We start from the raw sequence: 14,990 nt of genomic DNA on the forward strand, positions 1-14,990 counted from the left end.
TCACTCTGTCGCCCAGGCTGGAGTGCAGTGGCGCGATCTCGGCTCACTGTAAGCTCTGCCTCCTGGGTTCACGCCATTCTCCTGCCTCAGCCTCCCGAGTATCTGGGCCTACAGGCGCCCACCACCACCCCTGGCTAATTTTTTGTATTTTTAGTAGAGTCAGGGTTTCACCGTGGTCTCAATCTCCTGATCTCGTGATCCGCCCGTCTCTGCCTCCCAAAGTGCTGGAATTACCGCGCCTGTATAGCATTGGTGTTTGTAAAATGAATTATGTTTTCTAATTGCATCATTATCGGAGGTAATTATTTTGAGATTTTGCTGTCTGAAAATATGTCCTGTCCTCACAATTGATCAGCAACCTATTGTGTCTAAAATTCTAGATTGAAAATAATTTTCCTTCAGAATTTTGAAGGCATTGTTTAATAACCTTCAAGCTTCTGTTGTTTTTGGTAGAGATGGGGTTTCTCCATGTTGGTCAGGCTGGTCTCGAACTCCTGAACTCAGGTGATCCACCCGCCTCAGCCTCCCAAAGTGCTGGGATTACAGGCGTGAGCCACCACGCCTGGTCTCAATAGATATTTTTTCTTATCGTTTCCCTCCTCCCATCTGCTACCCTCAAGTAGGCAATTGTTAATATCTTACATAGCCATAATACTTTTTTTTTTTGAGAGAGAGTCTTGCTCTGTTGGTCAGGCTGGAGTGCAGTGGCATGATCTTGGCTCACTGCAACCTCCGCCTCCTGGGTTCAAGTGATTCTCCTGCCTCAGCCTCTCAAGTAGCTGAGATTACAGGTGCATGCCTCCATGCCCGGCTAACCATAATACTTTAGTCAAAACTATGAAATTAACATTGGTACAATAGTAACTAAACTATAAAACTGTATTTCCTGGGTTTTTTTTCCTCTAGAGATAGGGTCCCTCTCTGTTGCCCAGGCCGGAGTACAGGGGCTCCATTATAGCTCATTGTAATGTGAAACTCCTAACCTCAAGTGATCCTCCTGCCTAGGCTTCCCAAAGTGTTGAGATTACAGGCATGAGCCACCATGCTGGCCTTCTGTAGCTTTTCTTTTTTAGTGATGTGTTTTTCTATTCCAGTATTTAATGTAGGATACTACATTGTATTTAGTGGTCAAGTCTCATTAATCTCCCCTGATCTGTGATAGTTTCTTAGTCTTTCCTTTTTTGTAATGGCTTGATGATTTTGAATAGTACTCATCAAGTATTTTATAGAATGTCCCTCAATTCAAATTTGTCTGATATTTTCTCATGATTAAACTAGGGTTATGGGTTTTTTGGGAAAATACTGCAGAGGTGAAGTTGCTTTCCCCTCCCCTCGACCCCTGTAGTTTTTAATGGTTTCTTGTTCCCTGTAATCCCTTTTCTTCAAGTTGCATTTTTTAAATCTACAGGTAGTTATTTGTTTTTAGTCTTTCATGTTGAAGTTTTTCTCAGACATCTGGTAATCTTTATTGTCTGTTTATATTTAAGAGGAAGTGTTGAAAGCTGATTAGAGGTGGTTAGCTTACTACAGTGTAATCTGGTTGGGCAACTCAATTAGGCACGTTGATGTTAGTAACTTTAGTTATTTTTCTCTCCTTGAGCTGGTCAGATTCTCCGAAGAAGGATCCTCTAGGCTGGGCACGGTGGCTCACACCTATAATCCCAGCACTTTGGGAGGCCGAGGCAGGTGGATCACGAGGTCAGGAGTTCGAGACCAGCCTGGCCAATATGGTGAAACCCCGTCTCTGCTAAAAATACAAAAATTAGCGGGGCATGGTGGTGCGGGCCTGTAGTCCCAGCTACTTGGGAGGCTGAGCCAGAAGAATCTCTTGAACCTGGGAGGCAGAGGTTGTGGTGAGCCGAGATCATGCCACTGGACTCCAGCCTGGGCAAGAAGGGTCCTCTAATCTCTCTCTGGGAAGGTGACGATTAGGGAAAGAGGACCGGAAAATCTTACTCAATATATTGACTTAATTTATTTATTTTCAGTATTGTACCCTGCCCCTTACTGTTGCTGGTATCCCCCAATCTAGAAACCCTCTGTTTAACCCTCTCTAGAGAATAAACCTAAAGTCTCAGGATGGTAGAGCAGCAGGCACCTGACTTCACTAGTTGGGGAGAAAATGTAATGATCTGAAGCTTCGGAAACAATTTCAACCAATCCTCCTTATTTTCTTTAGCTCTCTTTCACCTCCACTTTCTGAACATTTTGGGGAACCTATGACATAAATTGTGTTGATCGTAAGTTTAACACAGTTGGGCTATGATTCAGTTTTCTTGGGCTTGCCTAGTCATTTATTGCTCTTCTGTCTGCTTTCCAAGAAAATTGTCTTGTTGTCTACCCAGACTTCTTAATTTCTTTTTTGGTCTTTTTGTGGGTTATGCCTTTTTAGTTTATTTATTTGTTTATTTTTATTTATTTTTTTGAGAAGGAGTCTCGCTCTGTCACCCAGGCTGGAATGCATGATCTCAGCTCATTGCAGCCTCTGCCTCCTGGGTTCAAGCGATTCTCCTGCCTCAGCCTCCCAGGTAGCTGGGATTATAGGTGCACACCACCACGCCCCGCTAATTTTTGTGTTTTTAGTAGAGACTGGGTTTCACCATGTTGGCCAGGCTGGTCTTGAACTCCTGACCTCAAGCAGTCAGCCTGTCTCATCCTCCCAAAGTGCTGTGATTACAGGTGTGAGCTGCCATGCCCGGCCCAACCCACTGTCTTCAGACAGTTTTCGCCATGGTGTCCAGGCTGGTCTCAAACTCCTGGGCTCAAGCCATCCTCTTGCCTCAGCCTCCCAGAATGCTGGGATTACAGGTGTGAACCACCACACCTGGCCTAGAGGTTTTTTTTTCTTTTTAAAAAAATTTTTAAATTTCTTTTTTATTTTTTGTCTTTTTATTTTTTTGTTTATATTTTTTGTGTTTTCAGAGATTATTATACTACTGTAATTGTATATTTAGGTGTCAATAGCCACTTAGCTAGGGACAAATCTTATTTATCTTTGAATAATCAGCATCTGTTTCAGTATTTGGAACACAAGTTCTTGTTATTTTAAAATTTAAAACTTGTGGTAAATTAAAATAGTTTTTAAAATAAAATTTTCTGTAATCCTTTTATGAATCACTGAATTAATAACCAAAATCCATTAAAAAATAAATGACAAAGTGAAAAAGGCAAATTCACTTATTGTCTTTGAAAACTTTTTTTTTTTTTTTTTTTTTTTTTTTGAGACAGAGCCTCACTCTGTCGCCCAGGCTGGAGTACAGTGGTACAATCTTGGCTCACTGCAACCTCTGCCTTCTAGGTTCAAGCAGTTCTCTGCCTCAGCCTCCCAAGTAGCTGGGATTACAGGTACCCGCCACCAGGCCTGGCTAATTTTTACATTTTTAGTAGAGATGGGGTTTCACCATCTTGACCAGGCTGGTCTTGAACTCCTGACCTCGTGATCCACCTGCCTTGGCCTCCCAAAGTGCTGGGATTACAGGCAGGAGCACTGCACCCGGCCTCTTTGAAAACATTTAAGTGAACTTACTATGACTTGAGAGGCAAGGACATGTTGTATAAGCTTGGATACTTTTATCAGTGGCTATGAAAACTAATTGCTGCCTCTTTATTAGAATTGCATGGAAAATACAGTGTAATTTGAGTTCAAGGAGAATATGCTAACTAAATTTGGTAAAATCTGTTGTATTTATTTAGAAAAATATCTCTGGGCCAGCCACAGTGGCTCACGCCTGTAATCCCAGCACTTTGGGAGGCTGAGGCAGGTGGATCACCTGATATCAGGAGTTTGAGACCAGCCTGGCCAACATGGTGAAACGCTGTCTCTACTAAAAATACAAAAATCAGCCAGGTGTGGTGGCATGCATCTGTAATCCCAGCTACTCGGAAGGCTGAGGCAGGAGAATAGCTTGAACTCGGGAGGCAGAGGTTGCATTGAGCTGAGATCGTGCCACTGCACTCCAGCCTGGGTGACAGATTGAGACTCCGTCTCAATAAAAAGAAAAAAAAATTTCTGAATGAAATGCAGGCTGACTTTTTTTGTTTTTGTTTTTGTTTTTGAGACAAAGTCTCATTCTGTTGGCCAGGCTGGAGTACAGTGGCACTTCAGCCTCAACCTTCTGGGCTCAAGTGATCCTCCCACTTCAGCCTCCCAAGTAGCTGGGACCATGGGCATGTGCTACCACATCCAGCTTTTTTTTTTTGGTAGAGATGGGGTTTCGTCATATTGCCCAGGCTGGTCTTGAACTCCTGGACTCAAGGGATTCTACCACCTCAGCCTCCCAAATGGCTGAGATTACAGGCATGAGCCACCACTCCTGGCCCAGGCTGACTCTTAAATACATTAGCTGTAATTAGCTTTACCACATTTTCAGGAACATAAGGCACAGTTTGGGAGCCTTCTGCAAAAATTTTCAAGAGTCTCCAAATAAAAGCTGAATAATACATTATATGTATATTGTATATATGGGATATATATATGTATTTAAAATACATATATATATTTAAAAATATGTGTGTGTGTGTATATATATATATATATATATATATTTTTTTTTTTTTTTTTTTTTTTTTTTTTGAGAGACAGTCTTACTTTGTCCACAGCCTGGAGCGCAGTGGTGCATTCTCGGCTCACTGCAACGTCCGCTTCCTGGGTTCAAGCTATTCTCCTTCCTCAGCCTCCCCAGTAGCTGGGATTACAGGTGTCTGCCACCATGCCTGGCTAATTTTTGTAGTTTTAGTAGAGGCGGGGTTTCACCATGTTGGCCAGCTGTTCTCGAACTCCGAACCTCAAGTGATCTGCCCGTCTTCATCTCCCAAAGTGCTGGGATTACAGGTGTGAGCCACTGCGCCTGGCCACATGATATATTTTTTAAATAAAAGAGAATTTGGCATTGTCAACAATTTTATATAATGAAGAAAATAATTTTTATTTGAGTAGGCAGACTGGATCTGGAAAAAGGCCTTGTTTTAGAACTAAGACAGCAATTATATGAGCCTTCCCCAAAGGTCAGCTTCTTTTTTAGTCCTCTTTCTGGAGAAAGAGGTCTTAACCTAATTCAGGGCAGGAGTTTAGGAATCCCAAACCTGTATGGAATGAAAATTTTGTATGAGGGTACATTTTTGTCAAGAAAAGGTCCATAGCTTTCATCAAATTTCCAACAGTTGAGACACTTTTAAGAATCGTTGGTTTATGTACTTAACTGGCTGTCTTTGCTGTCTAGTGAGGTTATAAAGTGGAGGGGGTGAGGGAGTAAGGATTAGTTGTGGCTTTAAGGCTTTTTTTTTTTTTTTTTTTTTGAGACAGAGTCTTGCTCTGCTGCCCAGGCTACAGTGCAGCAGGGTGATCTTGGCTCACTGCAACCTCCGCCTCTCGGGTTCAAGCGATTCTCCTGCCTCAGCCTCCTGAGTAGCTGGGATTACAGGCACACACCACCACACCTGGCTAATTTTTGTATGTTTAGTAAAGACGAGGTTTCACCATGTTGGCCCAGCTGGTTTTGACTCCTGATCTCAGGTGATCTGCCCATCTTGGCCTCCCAAAGTGCTGGGATTACAGGTGTGAGCCACCACATCTGGCCGCTTTAAGACTTTTTTTGACACAACTCATAATAAAATGTCATTTACATCATGACCTATATATAACTGAAACAAAAATTTACAAAACTATGGATACTGTCATAAACTATGGTATATCTTAACATTTTCTATCTTATTTCATTTTCAAAATATTGGTTATAACTTGCTAAATTGATTTCTTAATGTTTTGCTGGGTGGTAACCCATAATTTGAAAAACACTGGCCTATTGCATTATCGTTTACAAAATCCTTTCATATATTCTTAGTTTTCACAGCAGTCCCATGAGGTACATATGACCTTCTTTAAACTTAATTAAATTCGTTAATTTATTTATTTTTGAGATGGGGGTCTTGCTATGTTGCCCAGGCTGGAGTGCATTGGCTTTTCACAGGTGTGGTCATAGCACACTGCAGCCTCCAGCTCCTGGACTCTAGCACACCTCTGCCTCAGCCTCCCAAGTAGCTGGGACTGTAGGTGCACACTACTGCCCAGAAGACTTTATCTTTTTTATTTTTACAGACGAGGAGGCTTTTCTGTATGATATACAGAGACGTTAAGTGACCTGTTCAAGCCTGCAGTCACTTGCAATACTTGACAGTCGGAGTTTGAGCTTGATTGGTCCTAGGTTTTAACTCCACCTTCACTGCATCTTTGGTTACATGATCCAAACTTTTTCCTTCCTCTTCTCAGTTGTAGGGAATAATACTAGCTCAGACTGCATAACTGGATAAATCCTAATATTCCTAAATCTTGTCCCTTGTCATTTAGGGGTCCTCTCTTGGAAGTTTTAGATTTCCCTACCAGTGTAATAGGTTCTTTCCTTTTGTTTCTTCTCTGCCCTTAACGAGTGGTTCTCAAGCGTGTATTTCCATCAGTGTCAATTAACTGTGGAACTTAAAGTTGATATCCCTGGGTCTCCAGCTGCAATTCTGATTCAGCAGATCTTGGGTGGAATTTAGACTTTGTAAAATGTTTAAAAGCTCCGCAGGTGATTCTTAAACATAATCAGAGTTGAGAATTTCTACCCTAGATAGATTTAAATTGTCAGGCTTAAGAAGGAAACCGAGGATTTGGGGAGTTGCTAGAGACTCTTTGATCCCTTACAGTTTAGGGACTTAGTATAATGGGCACTCTGTCTTCCACCTGGCTCCCAATCTTTGTGTGTAGGTGTAACTGCTTGTAAACATAATCAGAGCTTAAGTGAATTGTAGAGAATCTAGTGGTTCTCTTCTCCCCACTGCCTCTTTTTTGATGAAATATTAGAAATGAAAATTTTGAAATGTATTCATCGAGTATACAATTGGAAAAGCCACCTTGTGAAATGGTAAGCTTGTTCTATTGTTTAATATTTTCTTAAACAATAGTCTTTATGTAATGTGTTTGATTTACAGAATTGAACAAATAATAAACTGCTAAACTTTGTGCTTTAAGTTAAATAATAGATTTGACCAGTAAAATAGATACTTCATATATTATTACCTTTGTATTATGCTGAGCAAAACAGGAATTGACAAAAGTTTGTTTCTTAAAAAAAAAACCTTAAAATCTTTCTCTCTTTTTCTCTCTAGGTCTTTTTGGAAGTGGATATCTACTCAGACAGTAAGAATTGTAAGAGGTCAGTTACAAATAATACTCCTTGTTTACAATGTGATAAAAATTTTGTTCATGTTGTAAAATATCAAACTGTAGGCTTTTGTGTTAAAAGTTGACTTCCACAAAATAATATAGGCAGATTTAGGGTGGATAACCTGAAGTGAACAAAGAGTCTAACAATGGTACTCAACTGTGTTCTCTCTTTAATTCAGGACTAGAATCAGTGGAAATGGGACAGGCTGTGGAGTAGCTTCTAGAGTGTCTGGACAGCTACTCAGTAATTTTCCATACATGACCTCTCTTTTCTGTTGGTTTGTAGGCTCGTGCCTGGGAAATACTATTCAGTACAGTTGCTGGACAGGCTTTTTAGCTGTTCACACTGAGTTGCCTCCAATCTATGTAACCGTTTAGTGAAAGCTGCCTTCATGGTCTTCTTAGCTAGGAACTTGAAGTTGGCCTTATTGAGACTCTCACTTATTAGCCCAGGAACCGTGTTTTATTAACTCTCTTTTTCTTCTCCCATGGAATCAAAGAATTGTGCCTTGTGGATTTTCTCTTTTGTGTGTGGTCATCTAACTTCAGTCAGACTGCAAGCTAGAATCTGCACCTGAGTTCCTTGCTTTCTTACTTTGTGAAGAAGGCACCCATTATCTTCTGTTAGTTGGGATGGGATTTTATTTTTTGGATTTACTGTTACTTTTAAACTTAACTATTTACTGCTGTAAATGTGAAAGAAATAGGCTTTTTGCTGCTGTAACTTTTGGTGTTCTTCAGTGTGGTCAGTCTGTTGGAACTTTCCCTTCCCTCCCCTTTCTTTCTTTTTCCCTCCCTTTTACCCCTTTTCCCTCCCTTTTCCCCTTTTCCCTCCCTCTTTGCCTTTTTTCTTCCTTTCTTTTTTTTTTTTCTTTTGAGACGGAGGGAGTCTCTGTCACTCAGGCTAGAGTGCAGTGGCGCAATCTCGGCACACTGCAACCTCTGCCTCCTGGGTTCAAGCGATTCTCATGCCTCAGCTGGGATTACAGGTGCCCACCGCCACGCCTGGCTAATTTTTTGTATTTTTAGTAAAGTTGGGGTTTCACCATGTTGGCCAGGCTGGTCTTGAACTCCTGATCTCAGGTGATCCACTCACCTTGGTCTCCCAAAGTGCTGGGTATTACAGGCATTAGTGACTGTGCCTGGCCAAAAATAATGGGAGCCCTTTAAAGGTTTTTTGTTTTTTTTTTGTTTTTTGAGACAGAGTCTCGCTCTGTCACCTCCCAGGTTCAAGCGATTCTCCTTACCTCAGCCTCCTGAGTAGCTGGGATTACAGGCATGCGCCACGCCCGGCTAATTTTTGTATTTTTAGTAGAGATGGGGTTTCACCGTGTTGGCCAGGCTGGTCTCAAACTCCTGACCTCAGGTGATCTACCTGCCTCGGCCTCCCAAAGTGCTGGGATTACAGGCATGAGCCACTGTGCCTGGCCTGTATTTTTAGTAGAGATGGGGTTTCCCCATGTTGGGCAGGCTGGTCTTGAACTTTTTTTAAGACCTAATATTTCAAGGGAGAAATGTATAGTAAATTTAGACAGCAAATTTTTTTTGTTGCATGATACTTTTTTTTTTTTTAAGATGGAGTCTCGCTCTGTCACCAGGCTGGAGTGCAGTGGTGATCTTGGCTCATGTTGCATCATACGTTTATATTTGATTCTAGTTTTGTTTTATTTTATTTTATTTTATTTTTGAGATGGAGTCTCACTCTGTTGCCCAGGCTGGAGTGCAGTGGCGTGATCTCTGCTCACTGCAAGCTCCGCCCCCTGGGTTCACGCCATTCTCCTGCCTCAGCCTCTCGAGTAGCTGGGACTACAGGTGCCCGCCACTACGCCCGGCTAATTTTTTGTATATTTATTAGAGACGGGGTTTCACCATGTTAGCCAGGATGGTCTCGATCTCCTGACCTTGTGATCCACCTACCTCGGCCTCCCAAAGTGCTGGGATTACAGGCGTGAGCCACTGCGCCCAGCTGATTCTAGTTTTAAAGATAGAAGTTAGCTAAAGTAATCTCCAGTTCACTTTCAGAAAATGTTAGGCTGGGCTCAGTGGCTCACACTGATAATCCCAACCGTTTGGGAGGCCAAGGTGGGAGGATCACTTGAGCTCAGGAGTTTGAGACTAGGCTGGGCAACATGTGGAGATGCTGTCTGTACAAAAAAACAAAAAGTAGCCAGGCATAGTGATGCATGCCTGTAGTCCCAGCTATTTTGGAGGTTGAGGTTGGAGGATTGCTTGAGCCCAGGAGTTTGAGGCTGCAGTGAACGAGGATCGTGCCACTGCACTCTAGCCTGAGTGACAGAGCAAGACCCTGCCTCTAAAAAAAAGGGAAATGTCTATAGTTTTCTTTACTTTTTTTTTTTTTTTTTTTGAGACAGAGTCCTGCTCTGTCACCAAGGCTGGAGTACAGTGGTGCTATCACAGCATACTGCAGTCTTGAACTCCTGGGCTCAAACGATTCTCCCACCTCAGCCTCCCCAGTAGCTGGGACTACAGGTGCATGCCACCACATGCAGCTAATTAAAAAAAAATTTTTTTTAGAGATGGGATCTCACTATGGTGCCCAGGCTGGTATCGGTTTTCTTTAGTTTTGTTTTAGCAGTCTTGCCAATTTGTTAATTACTGTTTTATTCTTGTACCACAGTGATTCTCAACCTTTAGGGCCTGTGAAAGCATAGATTAATGGATGCTGGCCTGTAGGTTCTGATATGGTTAGTTGGTCTGGGGAAGGGCCCAAGAAATTTGCACTTCTAACAAGTTCCCAGGTGATGCCAATGGTCCAGGGACCACACTTTGAGAACCACACTACTCTAGCATTTATAAATGCTGTTTGTCTCTGTAAGTGAATAAACTGACTCACAAATTACACCAGAACAATCGTGCATATGTAATTTTCACATGTTGAGTGGTGATTCCCAAACATTTTAAAGTATTGACGGTTTCTCATCTGATGTCAAGGAACACTGTTGTCCACTTACTTTCATACTTCACAGTGAGTTATAGCATACAGAGTTATTAATAATACATTTATTATCTATTAATGTACCATATCTTAGAGCACCTCAAAATCACAATTGGGAATTATTATTTTTCTATTTTTATTTTTGCAGTTGCAAGATTTAATAGAGTGAAGACAGAGCTCCCATACAAAGGGAGGGGACCCAAAGAGGGTAGCTGTAGCTGGCTGGAATGCCTGGGTTTATATCCGGATCATTGTCCCTCCTGCTGTGCTGTCAGGCAACAGATGATCGGCTATTTCTTTATCTCCTGTTTTTGCCTAATTAGCATTTTAGTGAGCTCTCTTTAGTATCTGATTGGTTGGGCGTGAGCTAAGTTTCAAGCCCTGTGTTTAAAGGTGGAAGCGGTCACCTTCCCAGCTAGTCTTAGGGATTCTTAGTCGGTCTAGGAAATCTAGTTATTCCTGTCTCTCAGTGCCCCCTCTCAACAGGAAAACCCAACTGCTGTTGGGGAGGTTGGCCAACAACCGCTCTAACTGCTTCCTGCTGAATTGGGGCGTAGTAGAGGTTGTGCAGTTGAGATTTCCTTGGGAGGGGTGCCTTTGATGTCATTAACATCAGAGCATGGGCTAGCAGGCCGGTCCAGGGGTCCGTGGTAGATTTTACTCATGGACTGCATCTGGGGCTCCATTTGAAGAACGATTTGTAGTTTTACTGCTTCGATTCTGGAAAAGACAAACTTAACAAGGAGGTTAAAGATACAGGGTCCAAAGAGGAGTAGCAATATTACAGCTGCTAGAGGTCCTAAGAAGGGGAGAATCCAGGGCATCCATTGGCTGAGGAGGCCCCAGGGTCCAGTGTTTTGAAGCTCCTTTGCTATACGTTATATTCGATCTCGAATTTCTTTAACTTTCTCGGTGATGATTCCGGATTGATTAACATAACAACAGCATTTTTCCTCTAAAAATAAAAAGGTTCCCCCGCTTTCCGCAGTTAGCAAGTCTAAAGCTCTTCGATTTTGAAGGACTACTGCTGCTAGGGAGTTAAGTTTATCTTGCAAGGTGACCAGGGTATCAGCGACCCATTCCATATCACCATTTAGTTCTTGAGATAGTTTGTAGTAGAACTGAGTAGAGGTTGTGATACCGCCAATGCCAGTACCTACTCCGCCTAGCACTCCTGCTCCAATAACAAAAGGAAGAATGGGTACTCTTTTGTTGCGGGGCTTAGGTACGACATGATTGTATAAATCTCGTTCAGTGTAGATGGTCATAGGGGCCACTAAGAATGAGAGGAAGCACACAGATTCTGAAGAGCCATTCAAACAATGATAGGCTGAGGTACCACAGACAAAAAATATTCCTGAGGGTAGGCAGACTATTCATGTGGGAGGAGTTACCCACCTGATGCATTGGGAGTTGGTTGTGTCTATAGTATTGCTAAATTTTACACAGGTGAGGTTTGAGGTATGGGTTATTTCCAGATTGGAAAGAGGACCTACTAAAACAGAAGTGGTGTTTATTTCTGTGCTGAAGTTGTTCCATTGTTCAGGTATAGGGATTGAAATGTATGGCCTAAAGTGCAGGGGGAGGCACATCCAACAGTTAGTAGGGTTTTGGGCCGAGACCTCATGGAGTCCAGTCAGGGTGGTATTAAATAGGCTTACTAGGCCAGTATGGGTATGGAGGGTTTCATGTAGTTTTGAGAGATCTAGTCCTTTGTAGGGGCCAGGGGTGCTATGTACCCAGGTCAGTTGGGAGATTACTTCCTTTATGTGTTTTTCTCTTGCCTGATCTTGAACTCCACCCCCATCAGACATACCGGTATGAGTGAAGTAAGTCCTCCAAGTCCTCCAGGACAACTGGGATTAATCGTTTTTCCTGTCCAATAATGAGTATTTGCATGCATGCAAAGAGTGGCAGAGTTACAGCAGTTGTGGGGCATATGGGTGTGGGCAGTGAAGGTGGGGGTTCCCTTAGATAAACTCCTATACTATGGGGCATCAATATTTCCGGGACGCTGCATTCTCCATAGAAACTCTTGCTAAGGGGAGCTACTGGCATGGACGGGGCATGGACGGGGTGCAGTGGCATGGACAGGGTGCAGTGAGAGTGAAAGGGGTAAGAGAACAGTAAAGAGAAAAATATGATAAGGGAGGGCCAGGGGATTTACGATTTTAGTTACTTTCCCCCTGGTTGTCATTTGAAGAGCAGGCGCAGATCCTCTAGAGGTTCACAGGAATAGCTAGCATTGTCTCATGGATTTTCGAGTTGCTTTGGCAGTATCCAGGGTTTGACTTGAGTGTGATGTATCCAAGACTCCGCTCCAGCCACTTTAACTGCTGTTAGGGTAGATAAAATGACTGGGTAGTTTCCTTCCCAGGATGTATCTAGGGATGGGGAATTAGAGGGAAGGGACTTGACTAATACCATGTCACCAGGGTGGAATAGTTCCTTTCCCTCTTCTTGGGGACAGGCTCCCTGTAATGTTTTAAGAACCTGTTAATATTTGGCTAAGGAGATGATGTCTGCAACTAAGTTGGCTATCTCTCGGTCAAGCCCAAGTTCATTGGTTAGGAAGGGCCGTCCATACAGCATTTTGTATGGACTAAGTCCTGCTTTTTGGGGAGAGTTTCGGATTCTTAGTAAGGCTATAGGCAACAGAGCAGGCCATGCGAGGTGGGTTTCCTGGATTAGCTTTTTTAGATGTCGTTTGAGTGTTTGGTTCATTTTCTCGACCTTTCCTGAAGACTGTGGCCTCCAGGCGCAGTGTGAGTGATATTGTATACCTAACACCTGGGATACTCCCTGGGTTACTGTAGCCTCGAAAGCAGGGCCATTGTCACTCTGTAAGCCTCGGGGAAGTCCGAATCTGGGAATTATTTCATGAACCTTTATTACCTCTTGGGCCTTTTCTGTCCTACAGGGGAAGGCCTCTGCCCAACCAGTGAAAGTATCTACCCAAACTAGTAGATACTGAAATCCCTGAGATTTGGGCATATGGGTAAAATCTAGTTGCCAGTCTTCTCTTGGGTAGTGGCCTGTTCTTTGTTCTCCTGAAGGAGCTTGGCCATAAGGCAGGGGATTATTTCTTTGGCACACTCCACAGGCCCTGACTATCTGCTTGATAGTTTTGAAAAGGCCTGGTCCAGTAAATAATGATTTGGCCATCTGATGGGTGCTATCAATACCTAAGTGAAAGGTTTGGTGAAGGGTTTTAAGTAATTTCCATTGGTTAGCTGCAGGCAAAAGTATTTTTCCTTCTTTGGTGGCTAGCCATCCTGAAGGGAGGAAACTATGTCCTCGTGAGGTTCCCCATTCTATTTCTTCTTCTGAGTACTGGGGCTTGGTTTCCCGGAGGGGATTACCCCATACTAGGTGTCCTTCTATAAGCATTTCTAATGGAGAGTCCTGCCTTGCGGCTCTTTTGGCTCCAATATCTGGTTGGTGGTTCCCTTCTATTTCCTTTTCCTTTCCTTTCCTTTCTGATGACACCGGCAGTGTAAGACTGCCACCTCTTTAGGTTTCTGTACAGCCTAGAATAATCTCCTAATGGCTTCCCGATGTTTGATAGGTGTTCCTTGGAAGTTAGGAATTCCCTTTCTCTCCATATTGCTGCATGGGCATGGAGGACTAGGTAAGCATACTTAGAGTCTGTATATATATTTATCCTTTTTCCTTCTCCTAATTCTAGTGCCTGAGTGAGGGCTATGAGTTCTGCCAGCTGAGCACTAGTTGCTGGAGTGAGGGGATTACTTTCAAGTATTCCATTATCACTGACCACTGCATACCCCACTTTTCAAAGTCCTTTTTCTACAAAGGAACTTCCATCAGTATACAAGTTGAGGTCGGGATCAGTCAAGGGAACCTCTAAAAGGTCTACAATTGGGAATTATTAATCTTTTTTTTTTTTTTTTTCTAGACAGAGTCTCGCTCTGTCACCCAGGCTGGAGTGCAGAGGCATGATCTCAGCTCACTGCAACCTCCGCCTCCCGGGTTCAAGTGATTCTTCTGCCTCAGCCTCCCGAGTAGCTGGGATTATACACTTGTTACCACACCCAGCTAATTTTTGTATTTTTAGTAGAGATGGGGTTTCACCATGTTGGCCAGGTTGGTCTTGAACTGCTGACCTCAGGTGATCTACCCACCTCGGCCTACCAAAGTGCTGGTATTTACAGGCATGAGCCACCGCGTCCAGCCAATCTTTTTTTTTTTTTTTTTTTTGTACAGATGGGATCTTGTTTTGATGCTCATGCTAGTCTTGAACTCCTGGACTCAAACAATCCTCCTGCCTCTGCCTCCCAAGTTGTTGGGATTATAGGCGTGAGCCACCGCGCCCAGACTTATTTTCTGAATTAAAATAATTGATCTGGGTACAAGCTATTTAATACTGAGTTGATCTGTAGTTTTGAAATTTTAAAATAGGATTTTTGAGATGACAGAAGAAATATTGTTTCATTTAGTTTGGGTTTTTATTGTTGTGGGCTCTTATTTTGGTTTTTAAAAAATATTTTTAAATTTTTATGGGCAGCACTTCATTCCATAAAAGAGAATGAATGTTGCTGTTTTGGTCTTTATTAATTAGTTTCTTTTTCTTTCTTTCTTTTTTTAAAATTATACTTTAAGTTCTGGGATACATGTGCAGAACATGCAGGTTTGTTACGTAGGTAAACACGTGTCATGATGGTTTGCTGTTAATTAGTTTCTTAGTTAGCTATTGGCAGTATCTAATCCTAACTAGTAAGGCCCTACATTTAGAAAAATTATACTTACTTGAGATGATTATAGATTTTAAATTTGGTGATAGATTCATTTTCTTCTCATATCAATGTCAGCACA

The 14,990-nt window shown here is 42.5% G+C and overlaps 1 protein-coding gene across 17 annotated transcripts in view; it reads left to right on the forward strand.

The window, feature by feature from the left end:
* The window catches only part of ACACA (acetyl-CoA carboxylase alpha), a 330,230-nt gene that overhangs the window by 61,589 nt on the left and 253,651 nt on the right, over positions 1–14,990 (forward strand). For all 17 annotated transcript variants that reach the window (XR_010152891.1, XM_511428.9, XM_009432351.5 and 14 more), the window contains one exon: positions 7,144–7,190. Coding sequence is in view for 7 of the 17 variants with exons in the window: in XM_511428.9 (XP_511428.5) it covers positions 7,144–7,190 (47 nt within the window). In the remaining 10 variants the exon portion in view is untranslated. The remainder of the gene's footprint in view (positions 1–7,143; positions 7,191–14,990) is intronic.

This window comes from Pan troglodytes, chromosome 19 (genome assembly GCF_028858775.2).
Source record: "Pan troglodytes isolate AG18354 chromosome 19, NHGRI_mPanTro3-v2.0_pri, whole genome shotgun sequence".
Classification (NCBI taxonomy): Eukaryota; Metazoa; Chordata; class Mammalia; order Primates; family Hominidae; genus Pan; species Pan troglodytes.